General features: G+C 39.4%; 2 protein-coding genes across 4 annotated transcripts in view; both read right to left on the reverse strand.

Moving 5' to 3' along the window:
* Positions 1-11804, reverse strand: part of ALG9 (ALG9 alpha-1,2-mannosyltransferase) — a 78974-nt gene extending 67170 nt beyond the window's left edge. For 2 of the 3 annotated variants that reach the window (XM_074357130.1, XM_074357131.1), the window contains exons 1-5: positions 11582-11803; positions 10527-10665; positions 9423-9557; positions 4156-4226; positions 663-751 (exon numbers count right to left, since the gene is read on the reverse strand). In XM_074357130.1, coding sequence (XP_074213231.1) covers positions 663-751; positions 4156-4226; positions 9423-9557; positions 10527-10665; positions 11582-11712 — 565 coding nt within the window. In that variant the 5' untranslated portion in view covers positions 11713-11803. Of the gene's footprint in view, positions 1-662; positions 752-4155; positions 4227-9422; positions 9558-10526; positions 10666-11581 lie in introns of all 3 variants that reach the window. The other variant, XM_074357129.1, reaches the window with a different exon arrangement.
* Positions 11805-12956: 1152 nt separating this feature from the next.
* Positions 12957-19299, reverse strand: FDXACB1 (ferredoxin-fold anticodon binding domain containing 1). The gene is made up of 5 exons (XM_010968902.3): positions 19094-19299; positions 18687-18843; positions 17550-17753; positions 16645-16803; positions 12957-16274 (listed from the first exon to the last, which is right to left on the reverse strand). Exons 1-5 carry the CDS (start codon positions 19263-19265, stop codon positions 15095-15097), a joined length of 1872 nt encoding a protein of 623 aa, XP_010967204.2. The 5' UTR covers positions 19266-19299; the 3' UTR covers positions 12957-15094.
* Between the last annotated feature and the right edge of the window lie 11 nt (positions 19300-19310).

The following is a 19310-nucleotide window of genomic DNA, read 5'->3' on the forward strand; positions in this document are numbered from 1 at the left end:
AAAATTAATATTAATTCTATCTAGTAAGAACTTTTCTGGATAATTGGAAACAGGCTACCTTTTGGCAACAGGCCACTTTGGCTCAGCTTATAGAACACAAATGTTCAATGGCACAGTTGAAAGCCACCACTCTAGATTAAGGATTTTATTCTACATTTCCAGAAGCTTACTGTAAAATTTTTAAAAAGCCTATCAGAAGATGTATACTTTTATAGACTCCACTGCAAACAACTGGCATAAGATAGAACCATCAAGATCAGGGTTTTTAGATATAAAGAGCTTCCCTGGGCAAAATAACAAAATTATTTTCCTTCCCCCAACAGCAAAGAGAGGCAGTGGATGCCTCTTTTTCAGCCTCACAGTCATAAAAAATACAAAAATGTAATAGAAAGCAAGCTGATGTAAATAACAGCTCTACCATTGATGAATTCTCTGCCTTTTGCTAAGCGATTTCAGTGCCCTACCTGCAAAAATGAGAACATATTTCTCTTACACCACAGGATTGTTGCAAAGGTCAATCAAGATCATGTAAATAATAGGACTCTGCAAATGACTGACATGCTATACAAATATAACCTACATTTGGACAAGTTCTTCTGCTTGATGCAACTGTGAGATATCAGCGAACCTGTTATGCCCAGTGAACCTGCTCTTTTACCTACCTGATGATGAGCAAAACATTCCAGTGCTGAGAACCAAGAAGGCTAGCATCATTCGACTCACATGCAGCCCGAACTTCTTGCACACAGCCCTAGGACAAAGACAAAGACTGTCAGCAGAGCAAATCTCAGGGATGGAAATTTCAAAACAAAGGACAAAAACATGCCTGCAGCACAGAGAACACTGAAGATCTAAAGTCAAATACAGAACTATCTCAGAAGGTTTGTTAGCAATTTCTTGTGCGTAAGAAAGCCATTCTTATTCTTTACACAGGACTGAAGCTCTCTACCTAAGAGGAAATGTATACTTTCTGGGCTAGATTATACTTAACATCAACAGGAAAACAGCCTGATGTAGTGGGAAAACCACAGGGCTCAGATGGGCACAGGTTCAAATCCTGACCCTTCCACTCACTAGCAGTGGTACCCTGGTCTAGATACATCATCAGAAAACAAAGACTAGGACACACACCGAAGTTTTGATAAGTGGTGGTCTAAGTCGGTGTTTCTCAAACTTAAGCAGCTATACACCTCCTTTTACTTCTGTCTTGAAGGCTCTTTTAACTCTGTAAGTGAAATCATAAATGAAATGAACTAGATTATTGCTTTATTTAGTCAGTATTGTTCAGACATAACCACGTGTTAACTATTTTCTCACTTGGGTTGCTTATTGCATCTCAAAGCTTCTTTTGAAATAATTTTGTATCTTCCTAAGTATATCCTTTAGAAGCTTCTTTAGTGAGGATTCTTTAGTGCTAAATTCCATTTTTTGTTTGATTTTTCTTTCTTTATATTTTGCCTGGAAAGTCTTTATTTAGCTCTTGGTCTTAAAGTGTGATTTAGCTGGGTTTACAGCTTTAGGATGACAGTCATTTTCTCACAGCACTTTGAAGATATTAATTATCTGTCTTCTGGCTTTTGAGAGGACTTTTGTCAGTGTAACTGCCTAACACTCTTTTGTAGGTATTATATCAGCCCTCTGTCAACCTGTAAGATCTTTTTCGTTCTTGGTGTTTTAAAGTTTCACTAATTCCTTTTTATTTCTCCAGCTCAGGATATGTTACGCTTCCTGGACCTGTGGATTAGCATCTCTTTCCATCTATTCTGGAAAATTTCCAGAATACTGCCTCTCCCTATTCGATCATCTCCTAGGTCTGACTGGATGTATATCAGCTCTTTCAACTCTATCACACACATTTCTTAACCTCTCTTATATTTCCATTTTTTTTCTGTCACTCTATATTGTAATCTTAGTAATTTCCTCAGATCAATCTTCTAGTTTACTTGTTAGCAGTGTCTAATCAGTTGTTTAAACTATCCACTGAATTTTAAATATTGATTATTATAATCTTCACTTCTAGAAGCTCTGTTTGGTTCTTTTTCAAATCTGCCTGGTCATTTTTGTAGTCACATTTGTTTTTTCTTTCTTTTAATCTTTTTTATTCTATTGCGGTAGGAACACTTAATATGAGACCTACTCTCTTAACAGAGTTTTAAGTGTAAAATACAGTTTTGTTACCTACGGGTGTAATACTGTACAGCAGATCTCCAGAGCTAATTCATATCGTATAAGTGAAATTTTGTATCTATTAATTACAACTTCCCATTTCCCCCTGCCCCTAACCCTGGCAACTGCAATTCGACCATTTGCTTACATGTGTCTAACTAGTTTAGAAACCCCATATAAACGGGATCATGCCGTATTTGTCCTTCTGTGACTAGTTATTTCACTTAGCACAATGTCCTCACGGTTCATCCATGCTGTCACATTTGTAGGATTTACTTCTTTATAAACACTGAATAACATTCCTTTGTAGGTATACACCACATTTTCTCCCCACTCATCTGTTGATGGACATTTAGGTTGTTTCCAACTATTATTGTGAATAACGCTGTAATGAATACTGGAGTGCAAATACCACTTTGAGATCCTGGTTTCAATTCTTCTACATAAATTCCCAGAAGTGGGATTGCTGGATCATATGGTAGTTTTATTTTGAACTTTTTGAGGAACCTCATACTGTTTTCCATGGTAGTGGTACCATTTTGCACTCCCACCAATAGTGTACCAAGGTTCCAATTTCTCTACATCCTCACCAACACCTATTATCTTTGTTTTTAGACAAGAGCCATTCTAACAGGTATGAAGTAATCTCACTGTAATTTTGATTTGCATTTCCCTGATAATTAGTGATATTAACCATCTTTTCATATACCTGTTGGCCAGATTATTAGGTTTTTTTACTACTGAATTATAGGAGTTCCTTGTACATTTTGGAAATGAACCTCTTATTGGAATCTCGGTTTACAAATATTTTCTCCCATTCTGTAAATTCCTTTTTACTCTACTGATTTAGTTCTTTATTTATTATGTTTTCAATTCCTTCTTTTATTTCCTTAAAAATATTGAATATAGTTATTTTATATTCTTATTTTAATAATTCCTAATAAATGAGGTTTTACAGGTCAGCTTTCTATTGACTGTTACCTCTGTTGGCTCTCACTCATAATGTCATGCTTCCTTCTGTGCTTTGTCATTTATTTTAATTATATATATATCATTATAATTTCTTGTTCACCAGAACTTTATCTGTGGTAATTCTCTGACACCTGGGTTAAGAATCTACTTCTCTAGAGAAATTTTACATTTCTTTTTACAAGATGCCTGGAGACACTACCAAGCTAGAACAATTTAAAATAAATGCTCAACTTGGACCCTGAGGGTGATCTGAATTCAGTCCTGAACTTATATGAAGGTCAACTTAAGGTAATAATCCTCAAAGGCACTGGATTTCTTTTTCCCTCTTCCACTCAGAGTCAAGGCCAAAGAACTTTTTTACCTGACATTTTGGCTGTTCTGCAGTGGGAAGACTTTAAACAATGATTATTAAATCCAAACACCTCTTGAAGCATTATTACAATAAGATGTTTGTTAGGTTTCATGCAAAAAAGGTAGCTATTTTTTATTATTGGAACACTTAAATGCTTACTTAATACTACGACTAATATTCAATCAACCAGTAGGTACTTGGTGAAAGAGAATGCAGTGGGTGCGAACAAGAGCAGTTGAGTCCCACACTGGGAATAATCCCCTGTCAGCTAAGCTCCAAGGGGGAAGACGTAAACCAAGACCCTATCTCTTAGGATCAAAAAGAAGGGGATCTGCCAAATCCTACCACATAAAAGGCCAGTAAGACATATATTAACAGAATTAAAATCAATAATACGCAGATACAGTATGTATTATCTCAGGAAAGAAAGATAATTAGAAGTAGTCCCTTCCACTGGTCTGTTTCAAACCATAAACTGCACTTTAGATTTAATATTAGGAGCTAGAAGGAAAGTGTTCTCTATTTCTAAACACTACTTATGAAGATTCACTCATTAATTCCATAAAAAGGTGCCGCAAACCTACTACGCACGGAGCATCCTGCTATAATCTATGCTACATGGGGCTTCCTCCTTGCACTTTTAGACGCAGAGCTTTCATACTCACTTGTAAAAGTACAGTTCACATATGCAGCTCACAAAAGCCAGCAGACATCGTAAAAAGTAAAAGACAAGAATCTGAAAGAAACCCAGAACAAGAAACCTGAAGTCACAGACACACGTTAGAAAAACTCTCAAAGATTAAACCGCTCTCATTTGTTATCAATAACTGTAAGCTGGTATAATCCTTTTGAAAAGCAACATGTATTAAGAACCATGCAAATTTTCATATTCTGAAATTCAGTATATGTACTTCTTTGATTCCAGGCCAGACATTCTATTGATAAAAAATGTTAACTGCAGCACTACAAATTTAGTAAAAACTATTTTAAAAACTACAAAATGTTCAATTACAGGGAAATGGTTAAATTATGCTGTATCTATTTCACAGACTATGATAGAGATATTAAAATTTATGGTTACAAAGACAGTGGAAAAATTCTTATGATATAAAGCTCATTCATTCAATAAGGATTCCTTAGACAATTATAACAACAAACTATAATTATTAAAAATTATTATTACAAAATATGAAATGAAAATGCATGATATAATGTTATTTACACATTGGAGTCACAGCTATGGAAATCAGAAGTATAAGAAAAGACTGAAAAGAAATAAAATGGTAAAAGTGGCTATATCAGACTAGCGGGACTTAGGTGCATAATTTTCTCCTATCTTCCAAATATCTGTGATGTGGTTTTATTAATTTCATACTTAAGAACATGAATTTTAAAACTAAAAATAACAAAATAATAGGAATCGTATAGAATAGTTTTATACTACAGTATACCAGTATGTTTAGGAGCACTGAATACCTTAGAATATAAGCATTATTTAAATACATTCTGTGATTAATTTTATTGCATATAACTTAAAAATATTTTCCATTTTCATCACATAACCAAAAAATTCCAAAAAGAATTCAATCAAGTGATCAGCAAATGCCCAGATTCATTCATTAATTCAATAAAAAGGCACTGAAAATCTACTATGCATGGAGCACTCTACTAGATGTTACTAAGAATACAGATAACTTGAGTTCAAAGTGTCTGCATTTAAGGACTCCTCATCTGGTTGGGGAGAATACAAGAACACATTTAGAAAGTTAAAAATCAACATGAGTTAATATAAGACTTGTACTGGGACAATTGTAGCAGAACAGTGATGTCCTCATGGCAACTAATACCCAACATAGTAACTGGATGTCTGGTCAGTGCAAAAAGACACAAAAAAGAAATGAAGTGTAAGGAACAGAACAGAAGAAATTAAACTCTATATACACAGATTAAAGAGAATCCAAGAGATTCATCTGACAAACCATTGACACATAAGGAAATTTAGTGAGATTTAGATTAAGATCAAAAAGCAAAACTCAACTGTGTTCCTCTATTTCCACAATAACCTCCTAAAAAGTTACAGAAGATAAGACACCATTCATAACAGTAACAAAAAGTGTAAAAAAAATCTAAGCATTATCCTATCAAAGATTAGATAAGCCTGAAATGGCTACATCCCTTAAATTTTATTAAAAGTCATGGAAAACCTGACTAAATGGATAAATATATCATTTTAAGGATGGAATGACTTAACCCTGTAAAAATACTGATTCTCATATTAATATGTAAAGTCAATGCAACTCCAATCAAAACCTACCAGAATTTGGGAGAGGGGCAAACTCATTCTAAAATGATTTTTCAAATACAAATTTTAAAATAGATAAAGTGAGAAATTCATCAGCCAAATATTAACACACATTATGAAGCTGTAATAAAAACAATATGATACTCACTGGCAAACTGACCAATGACATAGACTAAAAAGGCCAGAAACATATATATGGGAATGAGATGTATGAAAGAGATGGTATCACAAATCAGAAAGAAAAGGCTAAATTATTTAACTGGTAGTCTGGAAAATCTAGTTCACCATATAGCAAAAAATAAAGCTGAATCTTTCTACAATTTATAAAAAATAAAATTCAAATGAATTAAAGCCTTATATGTAAAAGATAAAATTATAAAGTTAATAGAAAAAAATACATAAGAATATCTTTGTGACCTGTGGGGAAGGATTTCTTTTAACAAGACACAAAACCCACCAATCATAAGTGAAAAACTAATTGGTTTGACTCTATCAAAATTAAGGATTTCTGTTCAACAAAGAACCACAGACAAAGGAAACAGAGAAGTGACAGCCTTAGAGAAAGGATTTCCAGTACCTAAAACTTACAAGGGGTTACTATTGAGAATTTCTACAAATCAGAAGAGAAAACCAGAAAATCCAACTGAAAAACAGGCAAAGGATATAAAGAGGAAATTCAGGGGGGAGGGTATAGCTCAGCGGTAGAGCACATGCTTAGCATGCGCAAGGTCCTGGGTTCAATTCCCAGTACCTTCATTAAAAAAAAAATAATAATAATAATAATAATAATAAAAATAATAAAAGGAAATTCACAGAAAAGGAAAACTGAATGACTAATAAACATACAAAGAAATGCTCTACCTTACTAGCAGTCAGAGAAATGCAATTAAAATGAGAAAGCATCTCACCTACATGAAAAGAGCAAACGTGAGAAAGTCAGAAATATCGAGTGCTCAGGAGATGTTAGGAAGCTGAAACCTCAAATACTGTTGCAGGGAGTATAAAGTTGAATAGCCATTCTGGAGAGTGATCTGGCAGTGCTCCATGAAATTAAGTAGCCCGTGGATCCCAGTCCTGAGAGTACAGTTCAGAGGAATTCACACTCCAATCCGTAGGGAGACAAAACAAAGCTGTTCTTGTTTAGGGGAGCAAGAAGTTGGAAAGGTAACCATCACGAGGGGTGCCAATTATTACCATATTGACTCAGCAGCAACCCACCCTTCTCTACTCAGCATTACGATGCTGCGACTCTATCACCTACAATTCCCCCTTGCCACGTGGCTCCCACTGGCAGAAACTAAAAGGGAGAAGACAGGAAGAACAAGAGAAGGGAAATTTTCATTCCTGTTTTGCCTGCTGTTTGTATCACTGATGTTAAGAGGAAAAATTCTGTGTTGAATATGCCAAATTTGAAGTGACAGTGGATATCCAAGTGGAAATGAAAATCTTAAGCACTGAATATTATTTCTCTACTAAGTTCCTCATCCTGTATATCTTTCCTCTGATAAGTAAGTTTCAAAAAGTCAGAAATGAGATACTAGTTAGGGAAGGGAGTGACAGAGTTCTATCACTTTCTACAGGTGTTACCTTTCTGATTATTCTAAAATGCAAATACAATTATGTCTCTCCTCTGTCTAAAAACTTGGTGGCTTCACAATGCACTTTGAAAACAATGCCTAACTGCCTAAAGCCTACAAGGTGTTATATCTGGCCTCTTCCTATCTCTCAGTCTAATTTAATCCAATCCACTATTCATTCTCTCTTCCAACATCAAATCTATTGGCTAGGGACTCTGGGACCTGAGGAACAACATGGTGGTAAGTTCCCTGGGTTTTTCCTTTCAACTTCTATATTACAGACTTGGAGCTAAAGAAGTTGGCAGCTAGAAATGCCAACGGGCACAGTCAAAAAAATACCAACTAAAATCAGCTCTATCTGGCAAGAAGTCCAAGAAAGGGGTAGCCTAGCTAGACAAAAAACTTTCAGACAATAACCACTCTACTCCAGCCAAGCACCCCAGAAAAAATACATAGCTCCACCTCCATCCATGCCATCAGAGGTCCAGTAGAAGGCAAGGACTCTGAGCCAGTGATAACAAGCTCCCTCTCACACCACTGGTCAGCGGAGACCACTTGGACAGCCTGGAGTTCTGCTTCCCCCAAACACAGCAGTAATGAGGTGCCTCAACCCTGCCCACTAGGGTGATACCAGTGGTGGCCTAGTGGGTAACCTGGACTTCTAGTCCTATTGGCAGTAATCAGGTGGAGAATCCTCTCCTTTTTCTGCGTGAGTAGTATCAAAAGAAGCCAGCTAAAAGAGAAGCTTAAATAAGAGAAGCAGAATGGTGTAGACAGCACGCTGGGCCCCTGAATAAGATCCAGAATCTCATAAGGTAATACCCAAAATGTCCAAGTTTCAACTGATAATGACTTGTCAACCAGAAAGATCTCAAGCTGAAGGAAAAAGTCAATCAATAGATACCAAAAACAAGATGAGATATTAGAATTATCTTACAAAGTTCTGAAGAAGCCATTATAAAAACTTAAATAAGTTTAATAATAAGTTTAATAAACTTTAATAAGCAATCAAGAACATGCTTGAAACAAATGAAATAGAAAGTCTAGCTAAAGAAACAGAAGATATAAAGAAAAACCAAATGGAAATTTTTGGACTGAAAAAATACAACCAAAATTAAAGCTCAGTGGATAGGCTCAATTCTAGAATGGAGGAGACAGAAGAAAGAATCAGTGAACTAGAAGACAGATTAGAATTTGCTCAATCTGAACAGAGAAAATAGACTGGAAGAGAGAAATAAAGAGACCCTCAGGGGCTATAATAAAAGAGCTAACATTCATATCATTAGAATCCCAGGAGAGGAAAAACAGGGCAGGACTGAAAAAGTACTAAAAAAAAAAGCTTAAATCTTCCCGAAGTTGGAAAAAGACATAAACCTAAAAATTCAAGAAGCTGAATAAACTCCAAACAGGACAAACCCAAAAAATCCATGCTAAAACACATCATAGTCAAATTTCCTCCAAGACCCACTGCATTTATAATTACTTGTTCAATGTTCATCATCCTCACTAGACTATAAATTCCATGAGGGCAGAGATTTGGTCATTGTTATATCCACAACACAAACCATCTACCAAATAGAAGTTGCTCCATTAATACTTGTGGAATAATCAATGAATAAAAGATTGTTTTTCAATGTAGAGAAGAAACTAGTGGTTATCAGTGGGGAGAGGGGAGGGGCAAGATGGAGGTGGAGGATTAAGAGGTATAAACTATCAGGTATAAAATAAGCTACAAGGACGTATTATACAACATAGAGAATATAGCCAATATTTTATAATAGCTATAATGGAGTATAACCTTTAAAAATTGTGAATCACTATATTGTATACTTGTAACATATGACATTGTACATCAACTATACTTCAATTTTAAAAATACGATATTTTAAAATAAATACATAATAAATCTTTAAAACTCATTAAAAAAAAAATCCTTCTTCCAAAAAAGTCCCCTCTGAACTATCAATCTATTTTGTCCTTTTCACAAAACTGTTCCAGACACTCAACCGTCTCTTGATCAATTGTGACTGCTTCCAGGTTGGCCTGTCCTTACCTTATTAGTTTGTAAAATTCTTGCATGAAATGCAGCTGGCCAGGCATGAAGCAACAGGTAAGCATAGGAGCGAATGGCATAGGCTGGGGAATATTCCCAAGTCTGAAATCCCTTCCCATAGATGAGGTAGTGTGTCTGAAAGTACAAAACGGATGGATTCAGGGTTATATTGGCCAAAAATCCTTGTTAAGAGGATGCAGGTGAAGTTTCTAAGCAAAAATATTAGTGAGACAAAGGTACACAAAAATGCTGAAATTCACAACAAGATTTACAACTATTGGATAAGAATCAAAATGACGCAATACTGAAAACATTAAGACATTATAAAACCTACAAGATTACTGTTTGGTCAACACTGAAAGCTTGAATTTTACCCTCCATTTTTTTTTCATACTCATTAGCCAAAACACTAAATCTTAGATTTTCCTTAAACTACCTACATTAAGCATTATTTATTTTTTTATGCTCAGAAAAAAATTAGAAAATTTCACCCCTGAATTTTCTATAATAGGAAGTTCAACAGACTTATAAATTTCTAAGTCAAGAAATATCAGTATGCAGGGAGGGTTTAGGTCAGTGGTAGAGTGCATGCTTAGCACGCACAAGGTCCTGGGTTCAATCCCCAGTACCTCTATTAATAAATAAATAAATATAAATAAATCTAATTGCCTTCCCCCCCCAAAATTTTGCAGTATAAGCACAGTACTTAGTAACATTGTTTATCTCAATAAACATCAGAACAAAAAAAAACTTCAAAAGTTTAAATAAAGTGGTTGCGCTGGGGCCAGGGATTTGGACATGAGAAATGGAACAGGGAGCTACTGCTCTTCCTTTACTACTTAATATTTTAAAACTACCTCAATGTATTATTTCTATTTTTAAAAATTTTGAAGAAAATTACAAATTACACCTTTTTGTAAAACAGCCAGATTCCTATACCCCTCAATAGTAGGTAAATCATCAGCTTAGAATGTGAAAGTGAAAATAGTTATTTTACTAGTAGTCACACTTGTATATTATTTGTATCTTGATTAATAATAAAGTCCCAAGCAGTGAAATCAAGAACAAAACAAGAAAAAAAGAAATATTAAAGAAATAACCCACTGGTTCCCAGTAGTTGAATGTTTCATCACAGTCAGAGACGTTGCTCAGGAGAGCAGCACATAACCTCGCTGACAGCAAACACTTGAAAGCAGTAGAACCTTCAGGTGCCCAGACTTGTCCTGCTTTGTTCCCAGATAACCTGCTCAGAAGAAGAAAAAACGTGTCAGGAAGGACTTGCTAATAAGGACTAAAACTAGACAGAAATGACAACAATGGCAAGAGACATCAAAGTACTTGAATTAGTCACCTCAAAGAGTGAACTGTTAGTTGTTGCGAGTATTATAAATAAGGAACGAATTAAGACCTTCAAAACCTTAATCACTCCTTCCTACTTTTAAGGTGTAAGCTAACTCATGCACTTTAGTTCTTTGCATCCCTGACACTCCGCTTATCCCGAGTCAACCACTCGCTCATTTGAAAGCGACAAAGCTCTCGTTTGCCTTTTCTTTCCTCTCTTAACAAGGTCGTTACTTTCCATGGCTTTATTCATTTCGCCATCTGTTCAAATACACAGGGGCCTGACATGTGCGAGGTACATCTCCTCTTCCAATTCCGTTTGTTGACAGCTCCCTAATGCAGTCCTAACCTGCAGCCCCCGGGCTCGGGGAGAGACGTGGCGGCTGGTGCGGGAGGTTGGGGGGCCCACACTGAAGGGTAAAGGGTCGGGACTTTGGTGGGAGATGAAGGAAGCTGTGAGGGACAGCCGAAGAGGTACATTCTTTGCTCTTGCCAACGTCTCCCACGGCGGCTCTGCCAACTCCAAAGCCACGACGCCAGCTCACTCTAGGCCTGGGCCGGAAGCCTCACAGACCCGCACTCCAGGCTTTCTTCACCAGCGACACGGGACCCGAGCCGGGGGATCGAATCTAAGGCGGGCAAAGACCGAACGCCCACCCGCCCAGGAAGAGCAGAGCGACCAGGGTGAGAGGCTGCGGGCCCTCCAGGCAGGCGGGCCGGGAGGCTGGGCCCGGCGCAGCCCCGCACCGGGCGGGCGAGACCCTCCGGGCGCAGCCCCCCGCCGCCCGGCCACGCCCCCGCCGCGCCCGCACACCTACTCGGGCCGGGGCTCCGCGCCGCCCGCCTCCCGGCCGCACAGCAGCTCCCGCAGCTTGTCCGCGGCCGAGGCCGGGTCCCCGCCGCTGCCCCCGCTGCCCTTCAGGCGCTGCCGGGCCCCTCGGCTCGCCATGGCGAGCCTGGGAAGCAAGGTAGAACCCGGCACCCTACGGAGGCGACGAGCGCGGAGACATAGCCTAGGCTGGCAAACGGCGTCCGCCGAGGGACAAAAGACCTCGACATGCGCAGAAAAAAACCTAAATGATAGCGTTCCCGGGCCAATTGCAGCAAACTCCGTTTCCGTGTAGAAAAGAAATGCGATCGGAGACTTGGCTTTTACCGTCATAGCCACCCCTTCCACACACTTGTAACTCTGGGCATCCCTCCCTCCAACTCTCTCTTCCTTCACTTCTCAGCATTCTCCACTTTCCCACCAAAACCCTCCTTCAGCTCCCCGGTTTAAAAGACAGCACAAAGAGGAAGTTCTTTAAAGGTCACTGACACCTTGTCCTCTGTATTTTGGTGAGTGACAGGGACAGCCTGCTTCAGAGAGACAAAGCCATAATGGCAGAATACAAAATGAGAAGAAGAAACTTGTTATTGAACATCAAATTCTGCACGGCAAATTCAACCAGGCACCAGTCACTGCCATTGCTACTACAGCATTATGGTAAGCGCATTATGTATTTTATCCTTTTAAAATTTAATTCTTACAACAACCTTGTTTTATCGGGAAGGAAACTGAGGCCCAAGGTTGAATGGCTAGGAAGTGGAGAAGCCATATTCCAACCCAGGTCTTACTACAAAGCCCATGCTTTACCAACCACGAGATCAGATAAAGCTCCTGATTTCATACAGGCATTTTTACACAGGCAACTGTATCAGATTACAAGCCTGTGACTCCCAGGGGTCGTTCATCTGTTTCTGACCTCTGCCTACTCCCCCAATCACAGAACTCTATCCCACCCTAGGGAGTTCTGTACCACTAACTAAAACAAGGTTATAGAAGGAGCACCAACCTTGACAGGGTCCTAGGTTATGATTTCCTACTAAAAATTCCCAAGTATTGAAAATGGAGATTGATCAATTTGCTCAAGTCCCACAGGAAATTACTAGTGACCAAGTTCAGACATCCCAGCCTAGCTGTATCTCATACATCCATCTCCTTTTCATTTCAGTCTACTGCAGGCCCCTCCCTGACTCTACCCAGGACCACTACAGTTGCATCCTTACAGGGATCTCCCATCTCAAATGGATTCTGGGCAACACTGTCCAATTAATTTTCAAAAACATTACTGTGTCATCTCCTTAATCAAAAATCACCAGATTTTCCCTATTGCCTGCAAAATAATACTTCTTATTCTAGCATTCAGGCTTTCATGAACTAAGTCTGGCCTCAACCTACTTTTCTAATCTCATCTCCCACCACTTTGCTATATACATTTTACATTTCAACTAACTAGCCTGTAAAGTACCCCAAATGCTCCCTTATCTATACCTCTGCTCATGTGTGCCCTCCTTGTCAACAATCTTCCCATCACATCCCAGCCCTTGTTTTAAGATCCTCATCCAAGTGTTGCCAAACCAAACTTGGGTCTGCTCATCTGCACCCAGCAAAGCCAATCTACTGACACCAGGTTGTGGTGAAGGAAAGTACAGTGTTTATTGTAAGGAGAACAGACAGCTCTATGCTCAGAAGACCTGAACTCCCCCAAAGTCTTTCAGGGAAGCCTTTTTAAAGGCAAGGTAGAGGAAAGGGTTGAGGGATGCATGGTCAGCTCATGGACATCCTTCTGACTGGTTGGTGGTGAGGTAAATGGGTGGTATTTTGGGAGTCAGCACTGTCTACCATCTGGTTCCAACCGATCTGGGGTCTACGTGCTGGTGGTTAGCACGCAGTAGACTTCTTCTACCTGGTGGGGGGTTTAGTATCTATAAAACAACTCACAGATATGGCTCAGAATATTATCTATAGCCCTTGAAGGGCAACTAAAGGTCCTTGACTTTGTTCTATGGTTAAACTATTATTATTTTGTTTTGTTTGACTGTTTTCCTTTGTCTCTGCATTTTCTCACTTCTCAGATTAAATTTGCTCTTTGGAACTCAGGGAAGGCCTAGGAGGCTACAGCTTTTCCACAAACAACAGGTGGGGGACATGGGCGGTGGGAGTCTATCCCCAGGAAGCCCCCACTGGGTCCTGCTCAGTTCCATATGTACCAGGCACTATTGGGGGTGGAAGAAGGCTTAAATCACATTACCTGCCCTCAGTGAGTTAGAGTCTATGTGGAGAGCTAAGTAATACAGGTGTCTGTAACAAATCCCTTGTTCTTCATTCCACAAACTTACTCTTATGCCAGTTTTCCTATTCCAGTTAAAGACACTTCTATTCTCCCAGTTGCTTGGGTCAAAAACCTTGGGATTCTTCTTGATTCTTCTCTCTCTAGCTCCACACCATTCAGAATGCACATATGTTTAATTGATCAGCAAATCCTCTTAACTATTACCTACTCCAAAGACTGAACAGGTCAGCCTCTGCTATAGATTCACCAGATTATGGTCCAGGTCGCCATTATCTCTTGTTTGCATTATTATAGTAACCTCCTACTTTGTTTCTTTGCTTCCATTTTGCCTTTCCACATGCTCTTCTCCAAATGTAAGAATAAATAAGTCAGTTATTTCCTTCATAGAGTTTACAATCGGTGGAGCCTAACTCTTAATTAACACGAACATTTATTCATTCACCTTAGAGCACCCCATTCTTCAATGTCCTGGATTAAGCCAATCTCCCAGTATCCCTTAGAGATGCTTACAACAGAAAGCCCCAAAATCTAGGGGGGCAAAGTTTAGAGTTCGTCACAGTTGAGAGATTACTGTTGAAGAAAACTAAGGAAGAAGAAGTAAGGTAATAGAAAGTGGCAGGAAAAAAATGGGCTTTAGAGTCAGACAGACCTAAGGATGAACTCTGAATCTGACACTTATTAATTCCACGACTTGAACAGCAGTCAACCATGGAGTAAACATGATGTTGATAATGATATCAGTAATAATATGGGGCACTTGCAACTTACCCAAGCTAATCAATGCTGGTCTGTCTGACTCTAAAAACCACTCTCAATTGATTTAGTGAAATGACATGATAGAGTTGAGGGAAGAGAAACTGACAATGTGGAAAATATATTTATAAATATATTTGATGAGACATTCAAGATGTACTATCTCTTCAGCATTAGAGTATCTCGTGTATAAGACGCCATTTTTGTTTTCTTCCTAGTCATTATTTGGGATCAAAATATTGCACAACTCCAAAGGTCACCAACTGCATTACAATCTATAAGTTTAAGTGATGGAGTCACAGGTATCTTTAGTCAACCAACAGCAGCTATAGTCACAAAGTAAAAGATCTTCCCAAAAAAAAAAAAAAAAAACTGTCCTGAAAGGACCACCGGTTACAAATTGGTCTTTTTCATCCATACCCACACTCACGAGGATCACTCTGTAGAGGTGAATTTGCTAAACTACCGAGGTGTCAAATGTAGCCGTCGTTGAATCTCCTTCCTAAGCTGGGACTGCATTGAGGCTACCTGCTGCTGGGTGAGGGCCTTGTCACACGTCTGGTAAGTCAATCGATAGCAGAGGCTGACCTGTTCAGTCTTTGGATGCTGAAAACGGCTAAGGAATCGTATGGATATGACAGTGTCCTGGGACACTGCTCGGGCCACAGTGTGAAACTCTACTTCATCAAATCTTTTCTTTTCATCTATCCAAAAACTAATATCGTGTACATAGTGTGGAGGATGTAGGGAATAGCTTTTAAAGGGTTCTATTTTCCCAGGGACAAAATTCTTCAGGAAACGGGTATCAAAGGTCCACAACATCCTCCAATCAGAGATACCCCAGACAAGCATGGCCAACAGGTCCAAGTTCACAGACACACACACAAAACACTGGTCTTTGTGTATAGCGCTTGTAGCAGATGTGGTGACAGACCCAATAGTCAGATCCTTGACACAATCTGGGCCAAAACTATGAGACTTCACATTAATCACATAATCTTTCCTATTTGGTTGAAAGACGAATTCTACTGAACTGCTCCGCTTAGAGCCCTCCAGCAACGTCTGGCTCAGAAGGCTATCTAGAATGCACTTCAGGTGGTCCAGTAGTGACCGAAGACAGCCATCCTTCAGATTTTTATTAAACCCAAGGATAAATAAAGTCTCATGAAATGCTGGCATTGTGAAGGGTGAGATGCAGCACTTCTGAAAGACAGGTCCACTAAGGATGTGCACAGAGCCTGAGAGGAAGTCTGGTGCTTGGATTACAGCCTGAACATGAACTAGAAGAGAAGGTCTAAGGCAGACCTTGGCTTGGCCGGAGATTCCATTGTGAGCTTCTTCCGTACTGTCTGTAAGGCTCTTGGGAAGGCTAAGTTCTGAAAATGACACTAGAAAGTCCTCCATGTCTTGTGTTGTGCCACCAGTCAGGGACTCAGCATTTGAGTTATCTTCACAGAGACTAATCCAAAAGGCAGCTGATAGGATGTCATAGTTGCAGGAAGTAAGAACACTGGTGCCTCCCTGTGGCAGCAAAGGGGAGGAACACTTGAGCCGTTTTAGAGGGAAAGCTTTCCCCAATTCACCAATGAGTTTCTCATTTATGGTTTTGACAGGATGACATGAAGGTGCTTCTAGGAAACCCCTGTTTAAACACACACAAAAATGAATTTCTTAACTTCAAATTATAAATATAATGTAGCTAAAATCAAAAGCACAAATAGCTGTGTAGAAAAGAATTATCCTTAAGTTGATCCATAAAGGAAACAGAGAAATCACCTACCATAAAAACAGATATCATGTGTTTCAGGATTCTGATAGCCTACAATATTCCAGAAAACATGACAATTTTTCTTTCTAAAGAGGCTTGTGTAGGCCAGACTGACAAGTATTCACAGCACAAGATCATTAATAATTCATGTAGCACGCATTCAGTATATAATATGGTTGCCTGATTATCAAGCCAATCAGGATACAGCTAGAGATAGAAGTGAATTCTGGTAAAATCAGGTTACCTGTTCAGTTTTCCTACAAGTACTTCTGGTTCTAGAAAAGAAAACCACTGGTCACCCAGTTTGATCCTGGAGATTCTTGGTTGCAAACCTTCAAAGGGTAAGCTCCGGGTGAAGACATGGTTCAAAGCACCGTCTACATGAAAGGACTTATCTTGACTCCTGGCGAAATAGATACCAATTATGAAATCTGTCATTATTTTTAAAAAGCAAGCATTTCTAGAGACTGACTCAGGAAATTGGCCAAATTTTTTTTTAAAAGAAACTGGCAAGGAAAAAAATTTGTCTATGAGGTTTTTTTAAATCATTTATCATTTATCAAAATGGAACACTACTCAGCCATAAAAAGGAATGAAATAATGTCATTTGAGCAACATGGATGGACCTAGAGATTATCATACTAAGTAAGTCAAAGACAAATATCATATTATAGCACTTATATGTGGCATTGAAAAAAATGATACAAATGAACATATTTACAAAACAGAAAGAGATTCATAGACATAGGAAACAAACTTATAGTTACAGGGGGAAAAGAGGGGAGGGAGGGATAAATTGGGAGTTTGGGATTGGCTGATACAAACTACTATGCCCAGAGTAGATAACAAGGTCCTACTGTAAAAAATAATCATAATAATCATAATAATAAAGCATTAAGAACAAATACTTCATAAAATAAGGCTGAGTAATGAGACATAGCAGAACATGGTTACATATTAAAAAGTATATTTTTAATTAAAATCTATCTGTACATGTAGGGCAACAAATTGCAGATTCTATAGAAAAGTGCAAATGAGCAGGACTTTTCTCAAAAATATTAAAATTGGATGCATTCCATGTGCCTCAGATTTCACGAATATTAGATTACATGAAAGATGAAAAAGGCTTATGTCTCTGTTATTATTTACCTATATCCAGTGCACTTGTACCCTGACACAGCCTCACAGCTGAAGGGATGCACATCACTTAAGATGAATCCCCCCAGAGCTGCCATGGCAACCACTTGCCAACTGTTGTGCCATTCTCTCATGGGCTTATCAGCAGGAGTCCCACCTTGTCCTCTACACAGTGCCACGTGGACTTCTCCTTCCTCTGCAAGAACATCCGCACAGCTGATGGGGAGAGGGGAACACCGACCATTTATCAGAAACAAACAGAAATTACCACGGGAGTTAGCACTATATACACGGTTTGGCTGTGAAATAATTTAAGTCCAATCATACCGATTTGCAAAGGTCTATTAGACTTTAAACATGCAAAGAAAGCAGCTGGAAGTAAAAAAGAATTTAAATTCAGTGCTCAACTCATAACTGATTACTAACGACTGACCAGAGTGTTACCCAGCTTTGTATTTGCCTTGTTCATCTATATGTCATTGAAAAGTCAATGTCTGTAAAGTTCCTACATGTGATTCAGTGACTGAGCTGTCCTTCCACATTTAGAAAGTTGTTCTTTTCACTCCCCTCCTGCCCAGTAAAATTCTATCCATACTTCAAATACTAACTTAAAATACTGCCTCTGTGAAAAGTTCCCTGACAACTATGAGCCAAAGAGACCTCCAATAATATCACGTTTTGGTATAATAGTGTAAAGCACTTTTAAGTTCACAATTTTATGAGGTAGTTACTGCTAATATCTTCAGCTTATGGATGAGGAAGCAAAAGCAGTTAAAGATTAAGTATATGTAATCACAAAAATCACAAACTATCAAGTGGTGAGTGGGGAATTGAATCCAGTTTGTCTCCTAAAACCATGCTCTTAGCCATTAGACTATACTGGCTACCATTACTTTGTATTATCACAAATAGGAGATCCTCCCTTTGCGGGCCCAAGAGTACATTATTTGTACTTTTATTTAGCATTCAGGGTTAAATGTCTTCCTTTCCAGTTAGATTGCAGGTTCCTTTGGAGCTTTACATTCTCTCTAAATCGATCATTACAACTTACACACGTATGCCCTATTTCCCAAACTAACGTGTTTGAGGGCAGTAACCATGTAATGTACATCTTAAACATTTTGCTTGTGAATGAGCGCCCTTCCTCACCTCTGGAAAAACTTGGCAAGCAGTTCCCTGTTCTTAGCTACTCCAGCTTTGCGTCCACAGTGCGGAAAGTTAAAATAAATTCGATCAAATTCTCTGTCGTGCAGTTCAAAAGCATCTGCCAGCTGGGTGCAGTCCACACCAAAACGTACCTCGGTCCCTGACACCAAATAGAGACAAAAGGCTGTCTTAAGATCTAGAACGTGAGAAAGCCCCTCCCCAACCTGAATCGTGCAAAACAACCCAGGTCTAGGCACACAGCGGGTTGTCTGTAGATGTCCGTGGGAAGATAAAGAGCAATCCCTACGTTCCCAGATTCCGCACGTGCCCACCCTCCCACTTAGGGCGGTGCCGGCAGCGGGGCGGGGCCTCGCGGGGGCTGGGCCCTCGCAGGGGGTGGGCCTTGCTACCTCGCTCGCGCAGGCGCTGCAGGTTCTCCCGGACCAGCCGAGACCCGGCGAGGTCGGCCGGGCGCTGGAGGCAGGTGGCGGTTAACCTGGTGCTGGGATCCAGGGTCTCGCTCAGAGCGGCGGCGAAGGAGAAGTTCCCCTCCCCGACCAACAGGAGGCGCCGCGGGGCCATGGCCTCAGCGTGCTCCCTGCCCGCGTTCTCGGAGGCGCTCTTTTT

The sequence above is a fragment of the Camelus bactrianus genome, chromosome 33, assembly GCF_048773025.1.
Source record: "Camelus bactrianus isolate YW-2024 breed Bactrian camel chromosome 33, ASM4877302v1, whole genome shotgun sequence".
In the NCBI taxonomy this organism is placed as follows: Eukaryota; Metazoa; Chordata; class Mammalia; order Artiodactyla; family Camelidae; genus Camelus; species Camelus bactrianus.